The 27,321-nt window shown below is 37.1% G+C and overlaps 2 protein-coding genes across 3 annotated transcripts in view; both read right to left on the reverse strand.

The window, feature by feature from the left end:
* Window positions 1-1,011: 1,011 nt before the first annotated feature.
* LOC110826508 (UDP-glycosyltransferase UGT5) lies at window positions 1,012-10,054 on the reverse strand. Of its 2 annotated transcripts, none has more exons than XM_022057208.2 (6): window positions 7,676-10,054; window positions 6,399-6,633; window positions 5,374-5,969; window positions 3,931-4,153; window positions 2,411-2,630; window positions 1,012-1,680 (listed from the first exon to the last, which is right to left on the reverse strand). In XM_022057208.2, the coding sequence occupies exons 1-6, from the start codon at window positions 7,679-7,681 to the stop codon at window positions 1,389-1,391; spliced, it is 1,572 nt and encodes a 523-aa protein (XP_021912900.2). In that variant the 5' UTR covers window positions 7,682-10,054; the 3' UTR covers window positions 1,012-1,388. The 2 variants fall into 2 exon arrangements, with proteins under 2 accessions (XP_021912900.2, XP_087204942.1); XM_087348816.1 differs by having other exon boundaries at window positions 7,429-10,054.
* Window positions 10,055-10,198: 144 nt separating this feature from the next.
* Window positions 10,199-27,321, reverse strand: part of LOC110826505 (uncharacterized) — a 60,140-nt gene continuing 43,017 nt past the window's right edge. The window contains exons 2-12 of the mRNA XM_087348767.1: window positions 25,459-25,711; window positions 24,085-24,671; window positions 22,711-22,933; window positions 21,948-22,167; window positions 20,353-20,650; window positions 18,005-18,118; window positions 16,713-16,947; window positions 14,340-14,935; window positions 12,898-13,120; window positions 11,306-11,525; window positions 10,199-10,526 (exon numbers count right to left, since the gene is read on the reverse strand). Coding sequence (XP_087204893.1) covers window positions 10,223-10,526; window positions 11,306-11,525; window positions 12,898-13,120; window positions 14,340-14,935; window positions 16,713-16,947; window positions 18,005-18,118; window positions 20,353-20,650; window positions 21,948-22,167; window positions 22,711-22,933; window positions 24,085-24,671; window positions 25,459-25,711 — 3,273 coding nt within the window. The 3' untranslated portion in view covers window positions 10,199-10,222. The remainder of the gene's footprint in view (window positions 10,527-11,305; window positions 11,526-12,897; window positions 13,121-14,339; window positions 14,936-16,712; window positions 16,948-18,004; window positions 18,119-20,352; window positions 20,651-21,947; window positions 22,168-22,710; window positions 22,934-24,084; window positions 24,672-25,458; window positions 25,712-27,321) is intronic.

Consider the following 27,321-nt stretch of genomic DNA (forward strand, 5'->3'; position numbering starts at 1 on the left):
TTTAGGTTACATTGAACCATCTTCAGGTGTAAAGTTAAAAGTTAAAAATTATAATCTTATAAACTAAAACTTAATTACTGTTGTTACACAGTTACACAATAACAGTAATTAAGTTTTAGTTTATAAGATTATAATTTTTAACTTTTAACTTTACACCTGAAGATGGTTCAATGTAACCTAAACATGTAGTAAAAAATTGTACCAAATATGTAAATGATATTTTAATATTTTATATATAATTTTATCTATATACAATTGTGATTAGACGGAAAAAACACGAATAATTAACATGCTTCATAAAGCTTCGAACAGGTAAGTTCAGCAGGGTCATAAGTGAAACCTCCAAATATATATACATGGCTGTTTTACTCTGTTGTTAATCATTCAATAAGCTGTGGTCCACTATGCTGCAGAATATTGAACTCTTATTATGATAATAGATCACGTCACACAAACAACTATTCAGCACATGAATTCTATAGATTGGTCACTAGTCACTAATCAACACTTTTGGTTGCTTTTGGATGGTTAGACGCAAACAATGCCTGACTCTTACTCAACCTTACACTGTGGTACTCTGTATTACACATAACGTAACCAAAGTCTGATATATATATATATATATATATATATATATATATATACCTATGAGCTGTGTCGTTATATGAATAACATTCTGAACAATATATGTCGAATATTTCGTGTTGACAAGGGGAACTGAATTTTAATTGTATCTAATGGACCTTATGAAGGAAACTTCCACTCGGTCTATTTCCTGTCATCCTTCGGGATAAAACAGAAGTTAGAAGAATAGTAAGTTGGAGATTGTTGATTCAAGTGAGTGATTCTACGTGAAGTCAGTTCCACAAAGTTGTAAAGTTAAGCACTTAACACAAGTCGTGCATACGCGATGATGCGAGTACGAGGTCAAGTCAATTGAATTCGGTGTTATAACGTCGAATAGAGTAACTTCGTCCGAAATTGAGCAAATAATGAATTGATGAACGTGGATAATGCAGAGATACATATTTATTTGTTTTGAATAATAAAACACTAACAAAAACCTAGGCTGTAATCGGAGTCTTATCCTGCTAACTACATAGGCTAATTGGAATCGTTCTGTGACTGCGATGTTACTGGAATCGTGACTAACTTGTTTATCTGCCAGTCTTGGTTATCATAACTGGATCGTCATTTCCTGCTGCATCTGTGACAAGTATTTGAGTGTAATTAATAAACCTGAGAGTTTGCAAATTATCTACAAGTAATAGAAAGTAATCAACCAGACACATTGTATCTGAAATTTTTTGACATATGAAAATTTATAAAATCCCGTGGAGATTACAAACACATATTTATTTGTGTGTGTGACTTGACGTTTGAGTCTGTCATTTGTTTTTAGATTCATGCGCAGTTGATGACTTAATACAAAAAACATTCCTGGCAACTGCTCGGAACGCAAAAAATGCCACGATCAGTAATAAAGAAAGGGCTAATGTCAACGCAACGATGATATCCAGTAGGAAGTACTGGTACCAGGCGAGGTCGAGTGCAGCTGAACGCATGTGAGGCGCTCCCTTGTGCCTGATCACGTACTCCGTCCAGAACACGGCCTGATCCAGTGGAGTGAGTGGCTGGTCCCGGTAGATTCTGGACAGACGCTGGGCGTTCTCGCGGTACCTGCGACATAAAACATACTGTTGTGAAAGTCCGGAGAAACCACGTAATAAATTACACGCAATTGTTTTGAGTGTGAAAAAACCCGCGGATGCAGTACCACCGCGCATTTTAAGTGCGTATATTTTCTGTAGGAACTGTGGTGTTTTATATCATTTTATGGAAATGATCACATTTTGGTGAAAGGCATCACTTTGCATTAGAGTGACTCCGTGTTTACACGTGCATCAATATAGGAACACGCTATATGCTCCAATTGGCGTGTTAGAACGCAATAATATAAATGTGTTTTCGCCGCACTGAACATAAGAGTGCGACGTATATTGACAAAGTGATAAGTGATAAAATGAAGAAAACTGAAATTACGTATTTCCAAAATTCGACCTAAAGTGATGAGGACATTTCATGAAATGTACCCAAGAACGCAGAGTAAAACTTTGGAAAAGGAATGTTATTTGTGCCCTCATTCGGAAGGTACAAGAGTAAAAACACATTGCTTTAAATGTCGAAAAAAAACTTGTCCGGAGCACAAGAAGAATTTCTCTTCATTTTAAAGGCTGAGATAGACCCTTTTTCCTGGCAAAGTCATAATGAGTTTTATATATTTAATGGTTAAAGGGTAGCCATTTTAAATATCACTTTATTTGTTTTCATTTTTCGGCAGCCATTTTTGTACTAGGGTCTATATGTTCAAGGAGTGTATGTATTCGGGGCTTATGTGAAATTAATTTACCTTGGATTCTCAAGTCCTTCCCTCAGTGCCCATGAAACTGATTCGGCGCTGATGTTAAAGAAGTCTAACTTGATTCCAAATCCAAGTAATACGGCTCTGACGACGTTGTGTCTTTGTTCGCTAATTATCGGAATGCCAACAATAGGAACTCCTCGGTTTATCGCCTCTTGAGAGCTCAGAAGGCCGCCATGTGTGACGAACAGTCTCACATTGGGATGGGCTGTGGACGGAAACGACAGATGTGAGCAACTTTTCCTTAAATCAAGTGTCTTTCATGAAGATAAAACTATAAATTATGGCGACGATGTTACCGCTCTTAGTGTTCCTCTTTTGGCGTCACATAATTAGGAAAGTAATATATTGTCTTTTAAATTGTTATGGAGTGAAGTAATTTTGGTAGGTTGTGTACATGAATATTTCGGATAATAGTGTTAGGATTTGATTTAACTTGTAACAAGTGTTGTCTTTGACACACCAAACCATTGGTCCTTTCAAATTTCAAGTAAATGATCTAAATCAAGCCTGAAAACTGAAACATTAACTGTGGATAAAAGCTGAATGAAATCAACTAGCTAATTATCTTCTAATTCTTTTGTTGTTTATATTAATGACAACGCGTCACAAAATTATTAAAATATGTCCCACTTTGTTACAGAAATTCTTTCAGATTTAATTATGATAAAAATAATTATAATAGTAGGAACTTTACATGATCCTGTTTGGTACATAATAAGGCTGCTCCTTTTGACTGGAGGAACCCATAAGCCTCACTTACTTGCTCAGAATTGCCAAATGCACTTTTTTTGAGTGGTTGTGGTTGAACAAAGTTTGGTCTAAGTGGAATATAAGATGTGATTATAAGTTTCTGAAATGTCCTATAGAATTTAGATCCAGGAGCCACAATGACTACTATTTACGTAAAAACATTTACGTCTATCGATGGTTGTCCTGTATTTGAACCAAATTCCTTTTCAAAATTTTGTCTGAACGTCTATAAATTATTTCGTCTCGCAATTCAGGGGCGTGATTCCTTGCAGTCGAAAATTATCCACTGTCATAAAATCCGAAATTATATCTACTTAAAACATCTTTATTAAACTCGCCCTACTTCGTAACACAATTATTCAAATTGTTTCTCTAACGTAACAAAAATTTCGGCAAATCTTTCTTTTCATTTTCTAGAACCGACATCTTAGCCTTGCTACAAATTCGCGATGAAGTATGCTCACTGCCTAAATCAGTGTTTCTTGCTCTTTTCCTGGCGCCACCATTGAAACACAAAAAAACTTCCCTTATCGTACACTATTTCAAATTAACCAATATAGGCGGAGATACACGTAACATTGCTTCTGACATGATTATTAGTGAAAATGTGCGTATTTCACATTTATTTCCATTAAGTATGATCCTCGATTTTCACCATGGCCTCCCAAGAAAATATTTTCAGTAAAGGGAGTTTTCCGAAATCGAGTGGTTTTAAAAAACAATTCAATTTGCTTTATATCTAAATTCAAACGCACCCAGAATATCTGACTGAGGCATCCACTTCCCCAGTTTCACATTGCTTGGTTGTCCTGGTAACGAGTCTGTCTCCCATTTCCACAGCACCCGTTGCTTCAGTTTGGAAAAAGCTACGAGAAGTGTTTGCCTCGTCGAATCTGGCAGATCACAGCTTCTCCAAATTGAACCCATGCTAAAATAAACAACACCATGCGGAGCATCGTCCAAGAATACCTGTAGATCCTGGGGGAAAAAATGTAAACAGAGAAGGATGTTCTAAGATTTACAAAGTAAACATTACATAAAATAATTCAGTACGAGTATATGAAGAGGTTAACAACACATGATCACATATAAGATTGTTACATAGTTTGAATGTTATTATCTAAGTAACTAAATTTAATATACTGAGTTAATATTGTAGTTTTCTGCGTCGTCTTGTTTTATAAATGTATTTTGAAGCAACATACGTTCTTCATTAGTAGGACCAAAGATCAGAGTACAATTCCTATCCGAAACGTTAGTATATGCTAAGAAGATTATATGGCAGAACCAATAATATTAAATAAATTCCCTTCTCAGTCAAAACCTCAAATTTTGCATTGAACGCAAAGACTTTAATAATCAGAAAACGCAAAAGGCTTTGCATATCAGATGACAGTAATGAAATGCGAAATTCCGGATAATTATAAACTTATATTAATAACTCATTAGATATATTATTATAATTTACTAACACCATATTTTGGCTTGAGAGAAACAATTTTTAAGCATTTTAACTTAAAAATGCAGTACTAATATCACATGTGTATAAGGCATTTCATTATTACTGTAGAATTCATGTAATCATAAGTTCCTGATAGTACGTAAAAATAGTAGTTATTTACTAATCCTTTAACTTTTGAAAACAAAATAAATCAGTATGAAATTGAAGTTTGAGTTGTTTTATATTGTATTTTTACAAATAAATCTTATAATACCTCAGGTTCATCTAATCATGTTTCTCAACATTTTTCACACAAACAAGCAAAGAAAATTATCTCATGTTCAGAAGTAATACTCGCTTAAATAGGCGAAAAATTCCCCCGTTTTGTATGTTCCAGAAGTTTATTAGCATAAACACAAGAGCCGACTATGGCCTATCTCCGGATCAAAATGAATTCAGATGAAAACCTCATCTTGATAATATTCCTCCGTTAATACTCGTGTTTCTCAAACGTTGTCATTCCTACAGGATTATTCAGGGAAGAACTATTACTGAAATAGAATACAATTGGAATCTAACCGAGAAGAAAAGTATTGCATGAAACAACTTCATACACAAATACCATTGTAATTCCAAAATAGTTAAAATTAATTGAATTTATAATGAGCTCAAAAAGTATTTTATATCTACCTCTAAAATAATTATTACAAATCGATAATTAAAATGCACTCTGCATGCTTATTTTATGTACACTTACGTCAGGCAGTGGTTTCAGTGGTTTTATGTGCAAACCGCCAACCTGAACAATGTTGGGCATCAGAGGCTTCGGAGAGCTGATACTGAAGTGGCTGTTGACTAAGAGAAGGGCTGTAGAAGTGGCATCTAGTTCTGACAGATGCGGCAAACCTTCGACATCTTTGAAGAATGGCTTCACTATTTTATCCTGTCTTGGTAAAAAATAGAACTGTCGTCCTAGCGTGAAGAAAACTCCACACAGAGAGTTAATTATTCTCTCCCATAAATTCATCCGGTCGCTAAAGCCAAGAAGGCCGTCAGGGACGTAAGAATACGGGTTTGGGTTTCCTACCCAGTAACCCATCCAGTTAGTTCCACCGAATGTACAGAATTTAATTATCGGCGCTTTGAATTTATATCCGAACGGGAGGAAACAATCACTGAAGAAGGCTTCAAGGATTATGACATCGAAATGCAAATCCGTTGAGTCAATCAGCTCTTGTACACGTTTGTCAGACAATATTTCACTGCACATATCACCGGCTATCTGCCAGAAACGAATTTGCATCATAAGAGCATTTTGATGCACGAAATCATAAACTTTGCGGTCATTCATTCCTGAAAAAGCAAACAAAATATTTAAAAAGAGATTTTGAGAAATAGATTGACATATACTTTAATGGTTTGATTCCTTTCCTAACAAGCTGACAATTTCTCTTGTGGTCAACAATTGATTGCTGTGGTCACAAGACCCCCTGTAGCCTTGGCCAGTTAACAGCCGTCCGTCCACACACTCAAATACTACTTTTTAAAAATACTTTTCATATAGCCATTCCATCTGTGCTTAGGTCTCAATAATAACATGGTCTTTTCAGAATTTCGGCTTAACGTTGTTTGTACTACTCACTCCCCATGTAATTTCATGATTCGCCCACTTTTTCCTTATACCGTCAGTATTAATGTCTAATAATATAAAACTATTTTAAATTATTTGCTTAATTTCCAAACTGTAATTATACATGCATATATAAATATATATATTCTTACCAATCTTAACGAACTCCTGTGATAATACCGGGATATCAGTGTAGTTTGGGACTGAAACTTTTTCTGGGAACGAACTGATAACTGTGACGTGGTGCCCCTTCGCCGCAAGTTCTGTCAACAGAGCCGACTTCAAGGCCATGTGACTGGGTGCTGGGACTGAGAAGACTGCCAAGATGTTCGCACAATAAGCCTCATCGAAACTCGTTGATAAGAACAAGAACGCTACCAGTAGCACCTAGTGAGAACACTTTGAAATTGCTTATGCCTCAAACAACATGCACGAAACGTCGCAAAAAAAATGGTATTTGTGCAGATGGGAAAGAAATTATTCTTCGTTAATGAAAGCCTAACACATTCATAAGGACCAACGGTTGTATAACGTCCTGAGTCAGATGAATCCAGTTCATAACTTACAACATGAAGACCCATTTGAATACTATCTCTCGTCTAAGTCAAGATCTCCCTTCATATACCCGAATACATTCTGGTGAGAGATTATCATCTTTCTGTCCGTGGATTTTGTCTGTCTAAACTTCCTCTCCGTAATTTAATCACATTCGGTACAGAGCACAAGTTACGATACTCTTTAAGTTACTTTCGTCCAGATACAGATTATTTGTTCCATTTAAAACGCAACCCTAATTACTACATGTAAACGAAGATACCATTGGCAATGTTAAATTTTTACAGCTGGTGCACTGCTTTAAATCAATATGACCGTAATATCAGCTGTTTTGTCGCTCGAAGGCCACATAACGCTTCTGTGATCTAAAATATTATGTTGTTGTAGTGTTATCTGGTTCATCCTTGACAGGAAACGATGTCAATGCGAAACGATATTCGAGAATCAACACACGTTTTGATTGTTAATGATGTGAGCAGTGACCTAATAACAAGATTAATCCGTACGCGAGTGTGACGGAGGAAGTTTGAAGAGTCTAGTGCATTAGATTCAAGCTGTTTCTGTTTTCCTTTTCGAAGCCGTAGCTTTTGATCGCGTCTTAAATTGTATATTCTGCTCTTTACGAACCTTGCTTGTCATACACCACCGGTCTGCATTCTTCCTTGAAGAATGTAAGACTAAGTTTCAATAGAAAGAAAAATTATAGTTTTGGGTGCATCTTCATATTAAGGATTTTATTAATGATACATGAAATAAATGTTTTGAAGCTATCTCCGTATTTAACCACTTTCAATTTCTAATAAAAATATTTAATATCGTCTATAGTTTTATCCCCTGACTACAGTGTTCAGTGCATCATTCTACATATACTGACCTTCATTGTTCTAGAATCGATAACAAATGTCTCTGCAATGTTCCTTGCCGCTGCTGACTGAAGTAGTCTACATACTAAAATGCTTTTAAAAAACACTTTCTTCTGTACGCTGTCATGATATACAACGTACCAATCACTGTACTGTAGGTTAATAATCCACAGAAAACAAAGCTAGACAAATATATGGAACTGTACAGATAAGAGGACCCTGAACGTTCTGTCCTGCCAGTTACATAACCTCTAACCGGTTAGAGAATAGGATGAACCAGTATGACATCTTTATGACTGACATTCCTAGCTTTGTACACATTTAAACAGCGATTTTTTTATATGCTAATTACTGTGTTACATAACTTGCTATTCTTTATAAGATTTGGAGGCACAATTTAGCTGAGTTAAGATATGCACCTCTTGCTAATTTACATTCCGCCAAACCCTTGACATTCGTAGGATTTGAAGTTTTCACGATTGTGAGTCTCACGATGGCTGTCTTCTGGATTGTTACGCCGTATAGTCTGGAAGAAGTGTACCGACGTTTCAGAGGTCAACACATGTAAACACGGAACTGAACACGCAGAATAGGCCAAACAGAAGTTTACGCAAATGCCCCTCTATTTCATTTTCCACATCGCAAAACGATCGGCAAGTTTAACGAAACTATCAGTTGCTGAAGCGCCCAGATCTGTGTTTAAGAGAGGAAAAAGTAGGTCTAATATTGTACAATTGTGATAACATGAGAGGGCTTTTAAACTTATAATAGTGATTGCATAATAAATATTGCGCAATTTCGTAGCCATTACACGAATTAATAATATATATTATTTTAGCGTTAAAGTTTGGTGTTAAGAAGAAGAAAAACGGCTGTGGATGCAAGAGTGGTTGAAGAAGCAGCAAATAAGGCTGTTTAGCTAAGAGATAGTACGTTTTTTTCAAATTGTCACAGCAGACAAAAATTTCATATTCAGCACACAAAGCGAAAAGACAATAGCTCCTGCATCTCCACAAGATAAATCCATATTATCGATTTTTAAAACATTTCCTTGAATTTGGTGGAGAAGATACATTTTCCAGACAGCAGCATGAGATCGCTGTGTATGGCGTGCGATAACATGAAATAGTGCCACTTTCTTTGAAGATAATGACAACTCTGAACTTTGTCGTGAAGTTATTCTGGGCCACTCCTTCACCATTTGAATGAAGAAGACGTTGCTTCCGACTGCTTCCAGGTCGATGGTGTTGCAGGGCACACGCCTCACTTCTCCAGGACACTTCTCCTGTTGAAGTTTTCCAGAATTTCATCGTCCCCCTGGTCGGTATGTATCGGGGATGAATAATCAACAACCAGCTCATTTCAACAGATCCCACACTCTTGTCTTCTCCAGCAACATGACAGGAGTAGATGCTTGTTGAACCCATTTCGAACACTTGTTATAACTGTAAGTTCGCCATGGGGATTACAATTGTATTCTTATAGGTTCACACGTACTTTTGAAACATTCTGTATTATAGATTACCATAACATACTGTAACGTAGAGGTAATGTCTTCGCTGAATGAGAACCGAAACATTTGTTCGTTCACACGATGACAGTAAGTTATTCAGTGTTTGAGCAGTGAAAACGTATCACAAGCCACGCGGGCGTTGCAGTTAAACTTATAATGTATGCGTTTCCGTAAACACGACCACTTCATCCAGTACTCAGGCAAGAAAGAGAGAAGGAAAAGTTCTTTAAATATATTGTGGAATATATAACTCAAACTCATTACCTCCATTTGGTAGCCAGGAAAGTCTTGGCTTTCGGAATTAATCTTAATTAAGGTTCTGCCTAAGTCTTAATTAGCAGGAATCGAACGGAAAATTTGAAACAAAAATAACGCCAAGGAAATTAACCAAACGTTAACTTATGATAATGCTAGGTTTTCGGATGGATGTAAAAATTCTTAAACATAGAATCAGAAGATATTTCATACTTCGAAATCTTAATCTGCTATCCAAACACGCAAAGATCAACAAACAAAGACGCAGGAATGTACATGTTGTACTGTGTGAGTGTAAAGCTTAGTCCCATATGCTAAGAAATAATACGAATGTTGGGTACTGGATAACAAAATGGTAATTGGTGTGCAAGTAGTAATAAGATATTAAATAAAAGGAGCCTGGAGGAAATTGCATACTCACAGCGTCAATAGTTGTCTTCGTCAATTTTTAACCTGATGTTGGATTTGTAGACTCAAAGAGTTGAAGAATCATTTCTATGACTAAGTGGTCTTTGTGACATACGTATCTGACAGTAGACTATAACAATTAACTTTTCAAATCCACGAACACTTACAGAGTGACGGAATATGGTTTTCATTACAATTTAATGTTAATAGCACGTGTACTTTTAATATTCTAATAACTTCATATTTAAATCCGTTCTTGTGCTGTTAATATCTTGCGTATCATCCAATATTTTGTAGTCTGTATTACATTTAATAGACGCGTTCAAAACTTACTCTCCGTCGTTCGTATCGATCAGTGTAACAGTAATAATAACCGTTTTATTTAATCACGTTTTTTCTGGAACACATCAACTTTTTTCATATTCTTTTTTCTACCAAACAGCTTTCTTAGCACAATTCTGAATACCAGGAATATTACGAAAGCAAGAAATCCTACAACTAATGCTAAAACAGCGATGACATCTAGCAGGAAGTACTGGTACCAGGTGAGGTCGAGTGCAGCTGAACGCATGTGAGGCGCTCCCTTGTGCCTGATCACGTACTCCGTCCAGAACACGGCCTGATCCAGTGGAGTGAGTGGCTGGTCCCGGTAGATTCTGGACAGACGCTGGGCGTTCTCGCGGTACCTGCGACATAAAACATACTGTTGTGAAAGTCCGGAGACACCACGTAATAAATTACACGCAATTCTTTTGAGCATGATAAAACCAGCGGATGCAGTACCACCGCGCATTTTAAGTGTGTATATTTTCTGTAGAAACTGTAGTGTTTTTATATCATTTTATGGAAATGATCACATTTTGGTGAAAGGCATCACTTTGTATAGCGTGACTCCGTGTTTACACGTGCATCAATATAGGAACACGCTATATGCTCCAATTGGCGTGTTAGAACGCAATAAAGTAAATGTATTTTGCCGTACTTAACATAAAAGTGTTCTGGTGAGAAATGAATAAAATTGAAATTATATATTTCCAAAATTGGACGTAAGGTGATGTGGACTATTTTGATAAAATATACCCATGTAGGCACAGTAAAACGTTTGAGAGACGGAAGGGTTTATTTTTGTCCTCATTCGAAAGGTACAAGAGTAAAAACACATTGCTTTAAATGTCAGATTTTAGCTTGTCTGTAGCAGAAGAAAGACTTGTCTTCATCTTATTGTCTGAGAGAGACCATTTTCACTGGCAAAGTCAACTACTTGATGAAAATTACGTTATTTTACGCTTTCAATGATAATAATGATTTTTATATTATGTAATAAAACGTGTTATATATTTAATGGGTAAGTGGTAGCCTTTTTAAATATCCCTTTAATTGATATCATTTTTGGTAAGCCATTTCTGTACCGGGGTCTGCAAGTTCAAGGAGCGAATGTATCCCGGGCTAATGTGAAATTAATTACCTTGGATTCTCAAGTCCTTCCCTCAGTGCCCATGAAGCCGATTCGGCGCTGATGTTTAGGAAGTCTAACTTGATTCCAAATCCAAGTAATACGGCTCTGGCGACGTTGTGTCTTTGTTCGCTAAATATCGGTATGCCAACAATAGGAACTCCTCGGTTTATCGCCTCTTGAGAGCTCATAAGGCCGCCATGTGTGACGAACAATCTCACATTCGGGTGCGCTATGGACGGAAACGATAGATGTGAGCAACTCTTCCTTATATCAGTTGTCTTTCATGATGATTATTGCAGTGTCATTTTCATGTTACGGGTAAAATCAAAAAATAAAATATGGCGACTATGTTACCGCTCTTAGTGTTCCTCATTTGGCGTTCCATAATTAGGAATTAAATATATTGTCTTTTGAATTGTTATGGAGTGAAGTAATTTTGGTAGGTTGTGTGCATGAATATTTCGGATTTGATTTAACTTGTAACACGAGTTGTCTCTGACACACCAAGCCATTGGAACTTTCAAATTTAAAATAAGTATTGTAAACCAAATCAAGTCCGGAAACTCAAACAAAACTATAGCTCAAAATTGTATGAAATCTACCAGATCATTTTCTTATAATTTTTTCGTTGTTTATATCAATAACGAGTCACAGAATTATTAAAATATGTCCCACTTTGTTCTGGAATTTTATTTCAGACTTAACTACGGCAAGATTGATTCTAATTTTAGATAAGTTAGTTTCAAAATATTCCAGCGTTCTTTTTAAAATTAAGTGCTGAATCTTTGACAACATCTGTACCATCTGTTACTGATGTACGTGCAGAAATGCAGTATCATTAAAGCAACCCAACAGATGAAAAAATTAAAAATAGTGATGATAATAAGATAATTAATTTATGTTTTCACGTGCTGACTTAACAGTAGGCACTTACAGAGAACGGACAAGATCACAATATTTGGACGAAGATCAGGAAATGTCAAAAAGCAAGTGACGAGAAAATGAAACTATATACATGTCGTGTTGAGATGTCCTCAAAGGAGAAATCTCTTGCCAAAAATTTAAAAAAAGCAAATCTGCATATATCATTTGTAGCAATAAAGCAATGACGAAATGACCTAGTCAAAGGTCTATCTATGTCTTAACGCACTACTCGCAATTAAAGAAAATTCTGTCTTGTAGCACACGAATACCAACAGTGTCCATGATGGAATGACAATCTACTTTCCTGTGTTTGAACCAAAATGCTTTCAAAATTTTGTCAGAACGTCTATAATATATTTTGTCAATTCATGAGCGGGATTCATTGCAGTGGGAAATTCCCCACTGTCATAAAATCCGAAATTAGTTCAGTTTAAAACATTTTTCTTAAAGTCGCCCTACTTCGTAACCTGCTTATTCAAACTGTTTCTCTAGCGTAACACAAATTTCGGCAAATCTTTCTTTTCCTTTCCTTGAACCGACATCTTAGCCTTGCTACAAATTCGCGATAAATTATGCTCACTGCCTAAATCAGTGTTTCTGTAAAGATGGTTTCGTGGACTCGAGTGGTTTTTAAAAAAGACCAATTCAATTTACTTTATACCTAAAATGAAACGCACCTAGAATATCTGACTGAGGCAGCCACTTCCCCAGTTTCACATTGTTTGGTTGTCCTGGTAACGAGTCTGTCTCCCATTTCCAGAGCACCCGTTGCTTCAGTTTGGAGAAGGCTTCCAGAAATATTTCCGTCGCGGAAACCGGCATGTCAGATGTTTGCAAAATTGAACCCATGCTAAAGTAAATAACACCATACGGAGCATCGTCCAAGAATTTCTGTAGATCCTGGGGATAAAAAAGGGAACAATGAAAGATGAGAGATTTTACAAAATAAAATTTACGTAAAATATTTCAGTCTACGAGTATGTGGTGAGGTTAACAACACACTAGCATCACATGTAAGATTGTTACATAGTTTGAATATTATTATCTAAGAAAATGACTTTAATATATATTATATATATAATATTGTGGTTTTCTGTGTCTTCTTGATTGTAAATGTATTTTAAAGCAACATGATGTCTTCCTTATTAGGACCGAAGATCAGAGTATAATGTCCATTCGAAGTAACAATATATAATAAGAAGATTACGGGCCTGAACTACCGAGGATAATAAATTAATTTACGCCTCGGTCAAAGCCTCAAATTTTGCATAGAAAGCAAAGATTTTGCTGATATGATGACAGAAATGAGATCCGAAATTCCGGGTAATTATTAAGTTACATTCGTACGACAATGTACTTATTCTTAATTATTAATATCGTATCTTGGTTTCGAATATAAATTTTCAGTATTTTAACTTAAAAATTCGGTACTAATATTACATATGTGTAAGGCATTTCATGATTACTGTAGAATTCATACAATAGTAAGTTCCTGATAGTACGTAAAAATAGTACTTATTTACTAATTCTTTAACTTTTGAAAACAAAAGAAATCAGTATGAAATTGAAGTTTGAGTTGTTTTATATTGTTTTTTTTACAAATAAATCTTAAAAATTCTCAGGTTTCTGTAATCAGATATCTCAACATCTTTCACATAACAAAATCAAAAAAATGATCCCATGTTCAGAAGTAATACTCGCTTAAATAGGCGAAAAATTCCCCCGTTTTGTATGTCCCAGACGTTTATTAGCATAAACACAAGAGCCGACTACTGGCCTATCCCCGGATCAAAATGAATTCAGATGAAATCCTCATCTTGATAATATTCCTCCGTTTATACTCGTGTTTCTCAAGCGTTGTCATTCCTGCAGGATTATTCAGGGAAGAACTATTACTGAAATAGAATACAATTGGACTCTAACCGAGAAGATTACAAGTCACCGAAGAAAAGTATTGCATGAAACATCTTCATACCCAAAAAATTTTGTAATTCCAAAATAGGTAAAATTAATTGAATATATAATGAGCTCAAAAAGTATTTCATATCTACCTCTAAAATAATTATTACAAATCGAGTAATTAAAATGCACTGTCCATGCCTATTTTATGTACACTTACGTCAGGCAGTGGTTTAGGTGGTTTTATGTGCAAACCGCCAACCTGAACAATGTTAGGCATCAGAGGCTTCGGAGAGCTGATACTGAAGTGGCTGTTGACTAAAAGAAGGGCTGTAGAAGTGGCATCTAGTTCTGCCAGATGCGGCAAACCTTCGACATCTTTGAAGAATGGCTTCGCTATTTTATCCTGTCTTGGTAAATAATAGAACTGTCGTCCTAGCGTGAAGAAAACTCCACACAGAGAGTTAATTATTCTCTCCCATAAATTCATCCGATCGCTGAAGTCCAGTAAGACGTCAGGGACGTAAGAATACGGGTTTGGGTTTCCTACCCAGGAACCCATCCAGTTAGTTCCACCGAATGTACAGAATTTAATTATCGGCGCTTTGAATTTATATCCGAACGGGAGGAAACAATCACTGAAGAAAGCTTCCAGGATTATGACATCGAAATGCAAATCCGTTGAGTGAATCAGATCTTGTACGCGTTTGTCAGACAATATTTCACTGCACGTATCACCGCCTATCTGCCAGAAACGAGTTCCGACCATAAGAGCATTTTGATGCACCCAATTATAAACACTGCGTCCATCTTGTCCTGAAAATGCAAACAAAATATTTAAAAACAGATTCCAAGAAATACATTGACATATACTTTAATGGTTTGATTCCTTTCCTAACAGGCTGACAATTTCTCATGTGGTCAACAATTGATTGCTGTGGTCACTAGACCCCTGTAGCCTTAGCCAGTTAACAGCCGTCCGTCCACACACTCTAATACTACTTTTTAAAAATTATTTTCTTTATAGCCCTTCCATCCGTGCTTAGGTCTCAATAATAACATGGTCTTTTCAGAATTTCGGCTTAATGTTGTTTGTACTACTCACTCCCCATGTACTTTCAAGATTAGCCCACTTTATCAATATACCGTCAGTATTAATGTCTAATACCGGGTCTTCAATTTATGCGGTAACGGCCATGCTTGCATTGTGTGCTCGGCCGGTACACTGTTGCCGTCGGCAGACTGGTGCGTGTTCTTCCCGTGAGTCACCGGCGAATCAGTTTCATTGCCTCTCGTTGCGGATTGACGTTGATAATATGGTGTATAGTATTAAGCAACGTGTGTTCTTAGTCGAAACATATGCCAAATATTCATCCTACTGAAGATGCCACCGTAAATATCGCAGACATTTTCCTGGTGTAAGTGTTCCTAGCAGGCCCATGATAGAGAGATTAGTAAAAAAATTTCGCAGTACGGGATCAGTTTTGGATAAAAAGAAGAACAGGAAACGGAGTGTATTGACGGAAGAGAAATTGAATGAAATTGGGGCTTTTTTTAGAAAAAAAAGTCCAAGGAAATCTTTGGCAAGTTTAGCTGCACAATCTGGCGTGTCATTGGGATCTGCTCACATAGCAACGAGACTTCTGAAATTGCGACCATATAAGACCAATGTTGTTCAGAGACTAACATATCCTGACACTGGTGCTAGGACTCGTTTCTGCAATTGGTTGTTGGGATCCGTGCATGATGGGATTGTTAATCCAGAGGTATTGTTTTTTAGTGATGAAACATGGCTGCATTTAAGTGGATATGTCAACAGTCAAAACAACCGCTATTACAGTTCCAAAAATCCACATCAGTTGCATGAACATCCTCTTCATGACATTAAGGTTGGAGTGTGCAGTTATCTCCAAGTGAATAATAGGGCAAATCTTTTATAATGAAAAATAAATTCTGAACGTTATGTAAATTTAATACTTAGACCCTTTTTCCAAGAAATGACCGATGAAGAAAAGACTTACGGTTTCTTCATGCAAGACAATGCTACAGCATTAAGAGAAGTGTTTGGTGAACAAGTTACCGTTCAGTGGCCTCCGCCTTCCCCTGACTTAAACCCGTGCGATTTTTACCTCTGGGGCATGCTGAAGAACAAAGATTATGTAAACAATCCGCGCACTGCAGAAGAACTTAAAGAAAAATATTCGACAACTGATTTCGGCAATTACCCCAAAAGAGCTTCATCGAGTATTTAGAAATATGTTAACGAGATGTGAAGCTTGCCTGCAAGAACAAGGAAGTCACTTTGAACATCTTTTGTGATTTAAGGTAAGAACAATTAATGTAATAACATGTATTAGTGACGAGAAATATTCGTAGTTCGCTGTTACTAGCGGCACTGAAACTGATTCGCCTGAGACTCACGGGAAGAACACGCACCAGTCTGCCGACGTCAACAGTGTACCGACCGAGCACGCAATGCAAGCTTGGCCGTTACCGCATAAATTGAAGACTCGGTACTATAAAAATAATTTTAAATTATTTGCTTAATTTCCAAACTGTAATTATATATGCATATATAAATATATATTCTTACCAATCTTAACGAACTCCTGTGATAATACCGGGATATCAGTGTAGTTTGGGACTGAAACTTTTTCTGGGAACGAACTGATAACTGTGACGTGGTGCCCCTTCGCCGCAAGTTCTGTCAACAGAGCCGACTTCAAGGCCATGTGACTGGGTGCTGGGACTGAGAAGACTGCCAAGATGTTCGCACAATAAGCCTCATCGAAACTCGTTGATAAGAACAAGAACGCTACCAGTAGCACCTAGTGAGAACACTTTGAAATTGCTTATGCCTCAAACAACATGCACGAAACGTCGCAAAAAAAATGGTATTTGTGCAGATGGGAAAGAAATTATTCTTCGTTAATGAAAGCGTAACACATTCATAAGAACCAACGGTTGTATAACGTCCTGAGTCAGATGAATCCAGTTCATAACTTACAACATGAAGACCCATTTGAATACTATCTCTAGTCTAAGTCAACATCTCCCTTCATATACCCGAATACATAATGGTGAGAGATTATCATCTTTCTGTCCGTGGATTTTGTCTGTCTAAACTTCCTCTCCGTAATTTAATCACATTCGGTACAGAGCACAAGTTACGATACTCTTTAAGTTACTTTCGTCCAGATACAGATTATTTGTTCCATTTAAAACGCAACCCTAATTACTACATGTAAACGAAGATACCATTGGCAATGTTAAATTTTTACAGCTGGTGCACTGCTTTAAATCAATATGACCGTAATATCAGCTGTTTTGTCGCTCGAAGGCCACTTTCCACAAACAAAACGCTTCTGTGATCCAAAATATTATGTTGTTGTAGTGTTATCTGGTTCATCCTTGACAGGAAACGATGTCAATGCGAAACGATGTTCGAGAATCAACACACGTTTTGATTGTTAATGATGTGAGCAGTGACCTAATAACAAGATTAATCCTTACGCGAGTGTGACGGAGGAAGTTTGAAGGGTCTAGTGCATTAGATTCAAGCTGTTTCTGTTTTCCTTTTCGACGCCGTGGCTTTTGATCGCGTCTAAAATTGTATATTCTGCTCTTTACGAACCTTGCTTGTCATACACCACCGGTCTGCATTCTTTCTTGAAGAATGTAAGACTAAGTTTTAATAGAAAGAAAAATTATAGTTTTGGGTGCATCTTCATATTAAGGATTTTATTAATGATACATGAAATAAATGTTTTGAAGCATTCTCCGTATTTAACCGCTTTTGATTTCTTCGTTTTAACTAAAAACAAGTAATAAAAATATTTTATTCCCTGACTACAGTGTTCAGTGCATCTTTCTACATATACTGACCTTCATGGATCTAGAATCAATAACGAATGTCTCTGCAATGTTCCTTGGCACTACTGACTTAAAAACACACTTCAACATATTTATATAGCACTTTTTTCTGTTTGCTGCTAAAGAAGTTTATGATATACAACTTGTCAATCTATTTACAGTAGGTTTATAATCCACTGATAATAGATATTTAATACTGTATAGATAAGACGACCCTGAACTGTTTGTCCTGCTAGTTATATAAACTCTAACGGGTACAGAATAGGAAAAACTGTGTGACATCTTTATGACTGACTTTCCTAGCTTCGTACATTTTTAAACAGTGAATTTTTTGTTACATAACTTGCTATTCTTTATAAGATTTAGAGGCACAATTTAGCTGAGGTAAGATATGCACCTCTTGCTAATTTACATTCCGCCAAACCCTTGGCATTCGTAGGATTTGAAGTTTTCACGACTGTGAGTCTCAAGATGGCTGTCTTCTGGATTGTTACGCCGTATAGTCTGGTAGAAGTGTACCGACGTTTCAGAGGTCAACATATGTAAACACGGAACTGAACAAGCAGAAGACGTGAAACAGAAGATTATGCAAATGTCTGACGTATTTCATTTTCCACATCGCAACACTTTGCTGAAAATGATCGACTAGTTCAGGAGTTCAGGGAAACTGTGTCAGATGCTGAAGTACCGAGACATGTGTTTAAGACAGGAAAAAGTTGGTCTAATATTGTACAATTATCATTACATAAAGTTACTTTTAAACGATCAGACAGCCACGTGATACCGGCATTGAATCGGCTTGAGATCAATGGAAATTAGTTATCTTATGGCCTGTAATAATATTAAAATGGTGCCACTTTCTTTGAAGATAATGACAACTCTGAACTTTGTCGTGAAGTTATTCTGGGCCACTCCTTCGCCATTTGAATGAAGAAGACGTTGCTTCCGACTGCTTCCAGCAAGATGGCGTTGCAGGGCACACGGCTCACTTCTCCAGGACACTTCTCCTGTTGAAGTTTTCCAGAATTTCATCGTCCCCCTGGTCGGTATGTATCGGGGATGAATAATCAATAACCAGCTCATTTCAACAGATCCCACACTCTTGTCTTCTCCAGCAATATGACAGGAGTAGATTCTTGTTGAACCCATTTCGAACACTTGTTATAACTGTAAGTTCGCTATGGGGATTACAATTGTATTCTTATAGGTTCACGCGTACTTTTTGAAACATTATGTATTGTAGATTACCATAACATACTGTAACGTAGAGCTAATAAGTCTTCGCTGAATGAGAACCGAAAAATTTGTTCCTTCACACGATGGCAGTAAGTTATTCAGTGTTTGAGCAGTGAAATTTTATCACAGGCCACGCGGGCGTTGCAGTTAAACTTATAATGTATGCGTTTCCGTAAACACGACCACTTGATCCAGTACTCAGGCAAGAAAGAGAGAAGAAAAAGTTCTTTAAATATATTGTGGAATATATAACTCCAACTCATTACCTCCATTTGGTAGCCAGGAAAGTCTTGGCTTTCGGAATCAGTCTTAAGTAAGGTTCCGCCTAAGTCTTAATTAGCAGGAATCGAACGGAAAATTTGAAACAAGAATAACGCCAAGGAAATTAACCAAATTTTAACTTATGATAATGCTAGGTTTTTGGATGGATGTAAAAGTTCTTAAACATAGAATTAGAAGATACTTCATTCACGAAGAAAACGCAAAACAGATTACATGCACGGCGTGCTTGTTACTAATATTCAGTTCGAAATCTTAATCTACTATCCAAAAACGCAAATATCAACAAACAAAAACGCAAAATGAACATGTACTGTGTGAGTGTAAAACGTAGTCCTATATGCTAATAAATAATACGAATTTTGGGTACCGGATAACAAAGTTGTAAGTGTCATACTAGTACTAATAAGGAATTAAATAAAAGGAGGCTGGAGAAAATTGCGTATTTACAGCTTCAAAAGTTGTCTTCGTCAATATATAGAATGTTTTTCGGTTTGTGGACTCAAAGAGGGTGACGAATCATTTCTATGACGAAGTGGTCTTTGTGGTATCTTCCCTTGAGACACCAATAACATATCTGACAGTAGATTCTAACAGTGTAATAATTAACTTTATAAATCTAACAACACTAACAGAGTAATGGAATGTGGTTTTCATTACAATTTAAATACAATAGCACCTGTACCTTTAATAGTTTAATAACTTCATAATCTAAACCCGTTCTTGTGCTGCTAATATCATGCGTTATCATCCAATATTTTGAAGCCTGTATTACATTTAATAGACAGACACGTCCAAAACTCACCCGCAGTCATTCGTGTCGATCATAACACTTTTAGTTAAACACGTTTCTTCTGGATCACATCAACTTTTTTCAGACTTCTTTTCCCACCAAACAATTTTCTTAGCACGATCTTAAGCACCAGGAATATTACGAAAGCAAAAATTCCTACAACTAATGCTAAAACAGCGATGACATCTAGCAGGAAGTACTGGTACCAGGCGAGGTCGAGTGCAGCTGAGCGCATGTGAGGCGCTCCCTTGTGCCTGATCACGTACTCCGTCCAGAACACGGCTTGCTCCAGTGGTGTGAGTGGCTGGTCCCGGTAGATTCTGGACAGACGCTGGGCGTTCTCGCGGTACCTGTGATGCAAATTATTCTTTTTGTCTTTGTTTAAAAAACATCCGAAGAGGGCGACTAAAAATAGCTTTGTGTGTGACATGAGTGGTCCTTGCTATTAATTGCATCTGAATTAGAAATACTTTGATACGAATCTGGTGACGTAACATCTTCATGTAAATGTTAAGGATGTGGAGTGGCAAATGGGTACTCCTCCAGCTTGGGAGCCGGCCGGATGGTTAATAAATCGTCACCACAATAACACAACTCTTTACTAAATACAGAAAAAGACAGAACCTGAGATATTAGAACAATCTGGGGTCTAGTGAAATATGTGAAATTTTTTTGGAAACACATTAAGGAAACGAGTATGGTGATGATAAATGGGTTGATCTGATTCAGGATAAGGTTTATTACCTGGTATTTGTGAGCGACAATCAGCATGTGAAAACGAATCTGGGCCATGTATTTAGATGGTTACATACACGCACTGCTCAAGTGACAGCTACACGTGAAAGTGCTGTGATGTACGACAAAATTTACTTGGTGTAACACTGTAAAATTGTGAATAACGACAAGCCCTTTCTCAAACTGAGAGCGGAGTACAATAAACTAAAACAATTCTTCACAGCATTAAGCAAAAGCCTTTAAATCTCGTACTACACTCACTTCAAGAGCTCCAAATTAGAAAATGTTAGTGTCAATTACTGCCACAGTAACGCACCACAATCTGGATATCAGTATATGGGGATTAAAGACGAGATGTAAAAACTGTTTATTGTTTTTCTCATCTACTTAGACCAAAGTTGTGATATGGATTAGCGTCTAGTGAGTAATGACTCCACGAAATCTTCTATGTGCACATTTTAACCGCGGCAAAAGTCTCAAATCTCATACGAACGTCCATTTTTAGAAAAAAAGAAAATATTATCATCTTCCTGCATGTGACATAGGCGGTTTGTTTCTCTGAGATCTTTCTATCTGCCTAAAATAATAGACGATGCAGCTACCTAGAAGACTACAGTATAAATCTGACGTCTTCCTGAATACTTCAGTGAGATGTTTTGAGGTTAACACGGTGGTTAAAACGTGGATTATGTATGTCTTTTGAGGTCTGTGAAGCCTTGTCTTGTAAATGGTTATCAGCTTTTCGGAGGAAAGTTTCGCCTTCATATTCAGCTTGGGGCAGGTGGTTGTTTTTTCCCCCTAACGTTGGTAATTACTTACAAGACAGCAAAAACAAAAACAAACAAAAAACAAAAAAAAAAACCCAGAATATCACAATTTACACAACTTAAAGAATATTATTCTGGACAGTACCTGGAATTATCTAGAATTTCTTTCAACGCCCATTTCAAGGACTCCTTGGTAATGTTTGCAAAGTCGAACTGAATTCCATAACCTGCTGAAACTGTTCTGGCCATATTAAGATGCTGGTCAGCCATCAAGGGAATCCCCAGAACGGGAACACCACAGTAAATTGTTTCCTGCGTGCTCAGCAACCCGCCGTGAGTGATAAATAATCGAACATTTGGATGTGCTGCATTGTAAACAAGAAATCAATGTTAAAAACTCAATTAAACATACACAAATGAAAGCAACCAAAGCTGTATAAAAAAACTAGTTGTCTACTTAACTCGACTCATATATAAAACTAGAGTAAAAACACTGATATTCAAAACCTATGTTACCGGTACTACAATATAACTCATCACAACCCAGTTATAAGTATACGTACCTCACGTTTTCTCATTCACTGACCTTGTATTTTGCCATTATAATGTATCTGACTATTCAATATGATTCACAGAATAAGCACCGTTTATTTTCCTAACTAGCGTTAACCAATTATGAGGTAGTGATTTTTAAGTATTATTTAGATGAAGTTCGGCTTCAAAGGTAAGATTAATCTATAAACTAAATTCCATTACACAGTGTCCTGTCATTAAAAAAGAAATAAAAGTATTAAAATGCCCCAGTAAATATTGTGTCACTTGAAAATTATTTCGCGCAGAATAAATAACCAATGTATAACGCGAAAGAAATATATTCCTGAATATGGAAGTTGGTAGTTGAAGCTTACCGAGAATGTCTACTTGTGGAAACCATTTTCCAATTTTTACATTCTGCGGTTTCCCTGGCAAAGAGTCTGTCTCCCATTTCCACAGAATTCTCTGCTTCAGCTCGGAAAATGCCTCTGCGAAGGCTTTTATTTTAATCTCTGGCATTTCAGAGCTGTAGAAACTTGAGCCCATACTGAAGTAGATCACTCCTTCAGGTGATTCGTCAATAAATTTTTGTAAATCCTGAAATTAATTATAAATATAACGTAATAAAAGCCAGGTTAGTTCTAATACGTAATACGTGTTATATTATGAACCCTGACAAATGCATTAAAATTATCACGAAGATATCACCTTTGTGTTAGACACTAACCATTACCTACTTGATAAGGTTTTTTATTACGTTTCGGAAGATAGAACTCCCATCTCCAGATGCTCAACTTTCACTATGCGAAAAGATATTTTTACAAATATGGGTACGGGTCCTTTAATTATGCGTAGCACGCTAGCCACTGAAATTAGGAGGATGCCACTTTTAAATATTAGATTACTATGTTGGCTGCTAGAACACTGGGCGGCCTTATACAGACCACTGCTAAAAGCCGATACGAAGTGTTTTAAAACATAGGTAATTTGTTAATTTTTACCTATATGCTCCATAATTAATTATTAGTAATAACAAATAACAAAAGTTTCTGGGTCAAAATTAATAATTCGGAAATATTACGACGCTTCAATCTAGAATAAAATATAAATATCCATTAGAATAGTACACAGAATAAGATAACATTAAAAATTAAACTTTGTGAAATTTTCTGGATCGATTTGTCGACTCGACTAGGCGCAAATTCTATTAAAATTTAGGTTACGTTCATCAGTTACTTAGAAATCTGGAACATTTTTTTTACAGAAAACAAAATTCGATTCATGTCCACTTCAACATCACAAATATGAAAATTATAATTCCCTGGACATCTAGTGTCGAGGTTAAGAATTAGTTTGAACTATACCATCTCCCCTCCCAAGCGCTTACATGGTGTATATTGGGGCAACATTATTTTTACTGTACAGAGACTGGAGAAAATTGTAATTATGTGCGTTCGTACACGGCCTACCTAGTTTGGTACGTTCTTCATTTTGTTTTATTTCTTGATGAATATAGTCGCATATTTAATTTAATATAATGAAGAGCTGTGTTACGTAATTTGTTATGAAATGCAGTTTCCTTCTCAGACCCAAATGGGTCAAAGTCCTCACAAATCTGTAGGCGTACTGTTATATTCGTACTGAACTAATTCAAATATAAAACAGTATTTTAATACTATTCTGTCACTTGGGCCTGCCCATTGCACTGAACTAACACAGAATATTTTAGAAGTAACAATTATACTCACATCTGGCAATTTCTTCGCTGGCTTCACATGCATTCCTCCAACTTGAACAATGTTAGGCATGAGAGGCCTAGGGTAACTTATACTGAAGTGATGATTTACGAGGATAAGCGATGTGGAAGAATCGAGATCAGATATGGAAGGCAAGGGGGCGTAGTTACTGAAGTACTTCTCCAACACAGCTTGCTGTTTCGGTAAGTAATACAAGAGTCGCGAGACTTTCTGGAATGTGTTACCCAGAGTGTTGAGAATCCGTTCCCAGAAATCCATCTGATCAGAGAAATTCTGGAAAGGATCTGGCACATAAGAATAAGGATTGGGATTTCCGACCCAGTCCCCCATCCATGAAGCGCCACCAAATGAAACTACTTGAACTATAGGAGCTTTGAACTTGTGGGCAAATCCTAAGAAACAGTCGTTGACGAATGCCTCAACAATAATTAGGTCAAACTGTTGATCGTTGGAGTTTATGAGATCCTGAACTTCCTTCTCCTGCAGAACTTTGTCGCAGAGTATTTCGCCCAATCCCCATAGCATCATCACCACTGAAAAGTAGCTCAATTTTGGCAAATCAAATGAGTTTGTAGCGCCTGAAACAAAAATGTTTTCTGTTTGAGTTGTCTTCTTCTTCTTCTTGGTATCGCCGCTGAGCGCGCAGTCCTGGGGTAAACGCGTACAAAACCTTTCAGAGCTCAACCACAAGATCGCTTGGATAAACATCAAGAGACACTGCAGTTATTATTATTATTATTATTATTATTTAGTGTTCTGTCTGGCGACAGGTCCATATGAACAGGATCCTTCCATCCTTCTCTCGGACTGGGACCTGTTCATATACGTTCTTGGCAGATGATCCAGAAGTGGTTTGCCATTGCCTTCTTCTGTGTGTGAATGGAGTAATTGTTGGGATGCCACGGAGAAACCGGGGAGCCCCCGGAGGAAAACTCCGTGATACCTAGACCACGGTCTTGCCCAACACAAGTTATAAATCTGAGCACCACCGGGAATTGAACCCGGGACCCCAGGATTACAAGGCTAGTGTTCTGACCATTAGACCACCGTGGCGGTGCAAATATTAAATCTTACAAGTTTACACTTTATTTACAATCGATACTTTCTCTAATCCCAAGACGGCCGTCTTCTGGGTTGTAGCGTCGTGAAGTCTGGTAGAAGTTTACCAACGTCCAACCAACGTCTACTAGAGGTCCTCCTTCATAAGGGTGATCATACTGATGATGAAGGCAGCAAGGACCTCTGAAAAGTTGGTCAACTTCTAATAGACTACAAGACGCTTCAACTCAGATGACAGCTGTCTACAAACGTATCATATTACCAGTTTTCTTTAAGAAAATTTGTGAAAAGTATATGGTACGGTACCTGTTTGTTGAAATAAGTCATCTCGTGTTCTTCCGGTATGAATATCAGTATAGTTAGGAACGGGTGACTTCTGTGGAAACGGGCTGAGCACTGTCACTTGGTGCCCTCTATTGGCCAGCTCCTTAACTAAGCTTTCAGAGAATATGAAGTGACTCCTTCCAGGAAGAGGAAATAGCCCTAAGATCCTTGCTCCGTGAGCGCCATACAAGACGAAAACCACAAGGAAAAGTGCCGAAGACATAACTCGTAACACCTGAGAGAGAATAAATATGCACTGTGAGAATGCCACAAAAGAATACGAATTCTACACAGCATTAGGCCTGGATCAATTTCTATCGGCGTTTCTTACGAACGTAAAACCGCTCGTTTTACGTATTAGTTCACTGGATAAATTAGCAATGAAAAATTATATGAGAAGTGGCTTCAAAATTTGTAGTTGTCAGATACTAACATGTTAGAATGATCACACTGATATTGAGATGAAAGCTAAACGCTTGAAATGATGAGAATCTAGTGCATCAATTTAGTAGGAGAACTTGAAACTAGAAGACAACTTGGGAGTCCTAGGTATTGGAGTAATATAACATGAATCTGAAGGAAACATTGTTAAATAGTGGACTGAATTCATCTGCCTAATACTAGAGTCAAATGGCTGGCTTTTGTGGACTCAATATTGAGCCTTCGGGGTTGAAAAAGTGGTGGAGAATTTCTAGGTTAATTGGTGGAATAAGAGCTTCTGAAGAAGAATTCTGTTTCACGGAGTTACATAGCCAAATTAATCAAGTTACAACATTTTGAATTTTTTTTTGCGTATTTTAGTTATTTTTTATGACTGGATTTGTTAATATTTATAGATTTTAACCAACCTGCCGTCCTAATTTAATGCTAATGCTGACAGTCCTTCTGTACTATAAATGTTTCGAAGCTCATTTCTCCTCAAGAAATTTCAACGCTACATCTCTGAATCATGTACTTTCTGTAGAACAAAGACCGAGCGATGTGCGCTTACATCACTCCTGGTTCGGGGCTTAGAAAATATGAAGCTCTTGGCTTAGTGTGCACATACAATGAACGATGTCAAGCGAAAATTTCTATTCCGGCTTCATGCTGAGAACATTACGATAGGAGGCAGCCTTAGGCTCCCTATTTGAGGTGGTGATACGATCATGCAGAAAAATATCATCGCAATACGTCCTAATCTCCTTTCATTCGTATTCCCACAGATTCAACTAGGTTTATTGGTAATTACACAGAATTACAGTTGACTGAAGAAATAGCAGAGTAATAGCAGCATATATTTGCAAGACACTCTGGCAGCGAATCCTTCTGGAAAACGATCACTGGGCTGACCAAGAAGGAGATGGGAGAATAACACCAAGATGGATCTTAGGGAGATGGGCTGTGAGGATGGCAAATGGATGGAGTTGACTGAGAATCGTGGCCCGTGGCGGGCTTTGGTGTTGGACCTGCGGTTTCTGCTACCAGAGAGTTAGTTAGTTAGCTAGTTAGTTACTCTCAGAAGGAGTTGAAGTGGGGGAGATTATAAGGCGCAACAACCCCGATGACAGCCATATTCAAGTAGAGCAGAATTTGACTATCATCTTAGCTAAGATAATGTAAGATACTTTATCTGTTACTGAAATTATCTCTGCCTAACCGACCTTTGATCTCAACACTCATGAACACAGAAATTATTGCTTGACAATTGTGACTTGACAAAAATTAGTGCAAGTAGACAATCAACAAATTACAGAATATTTACGTCAGATACAGTGCGTGCCAAAAATATGTTACAATTGATATGCAATAACCGCTAATCGTTTTATAGGTGGAATTTGAGCACCATTTACGACTGTAACATTA

This window comes from Zootermopsis nevadensis, unplaced genomic scaffold, assembly GCF_977971745.1.
Source record: "Zootermopsis nevadensis isolate Lab colony 2312 unplaced genomic scaffold, Znev_1.0 Znev_ptg000013l, whole genome shotgun sequence".
Classification (NCBI taxonomy): Eukaryota; Metazoa; Arthropoda; class Insecta; order Blattodea; family Termopsidae; genus Zootermopsis; species Zootermopsis nevadensis.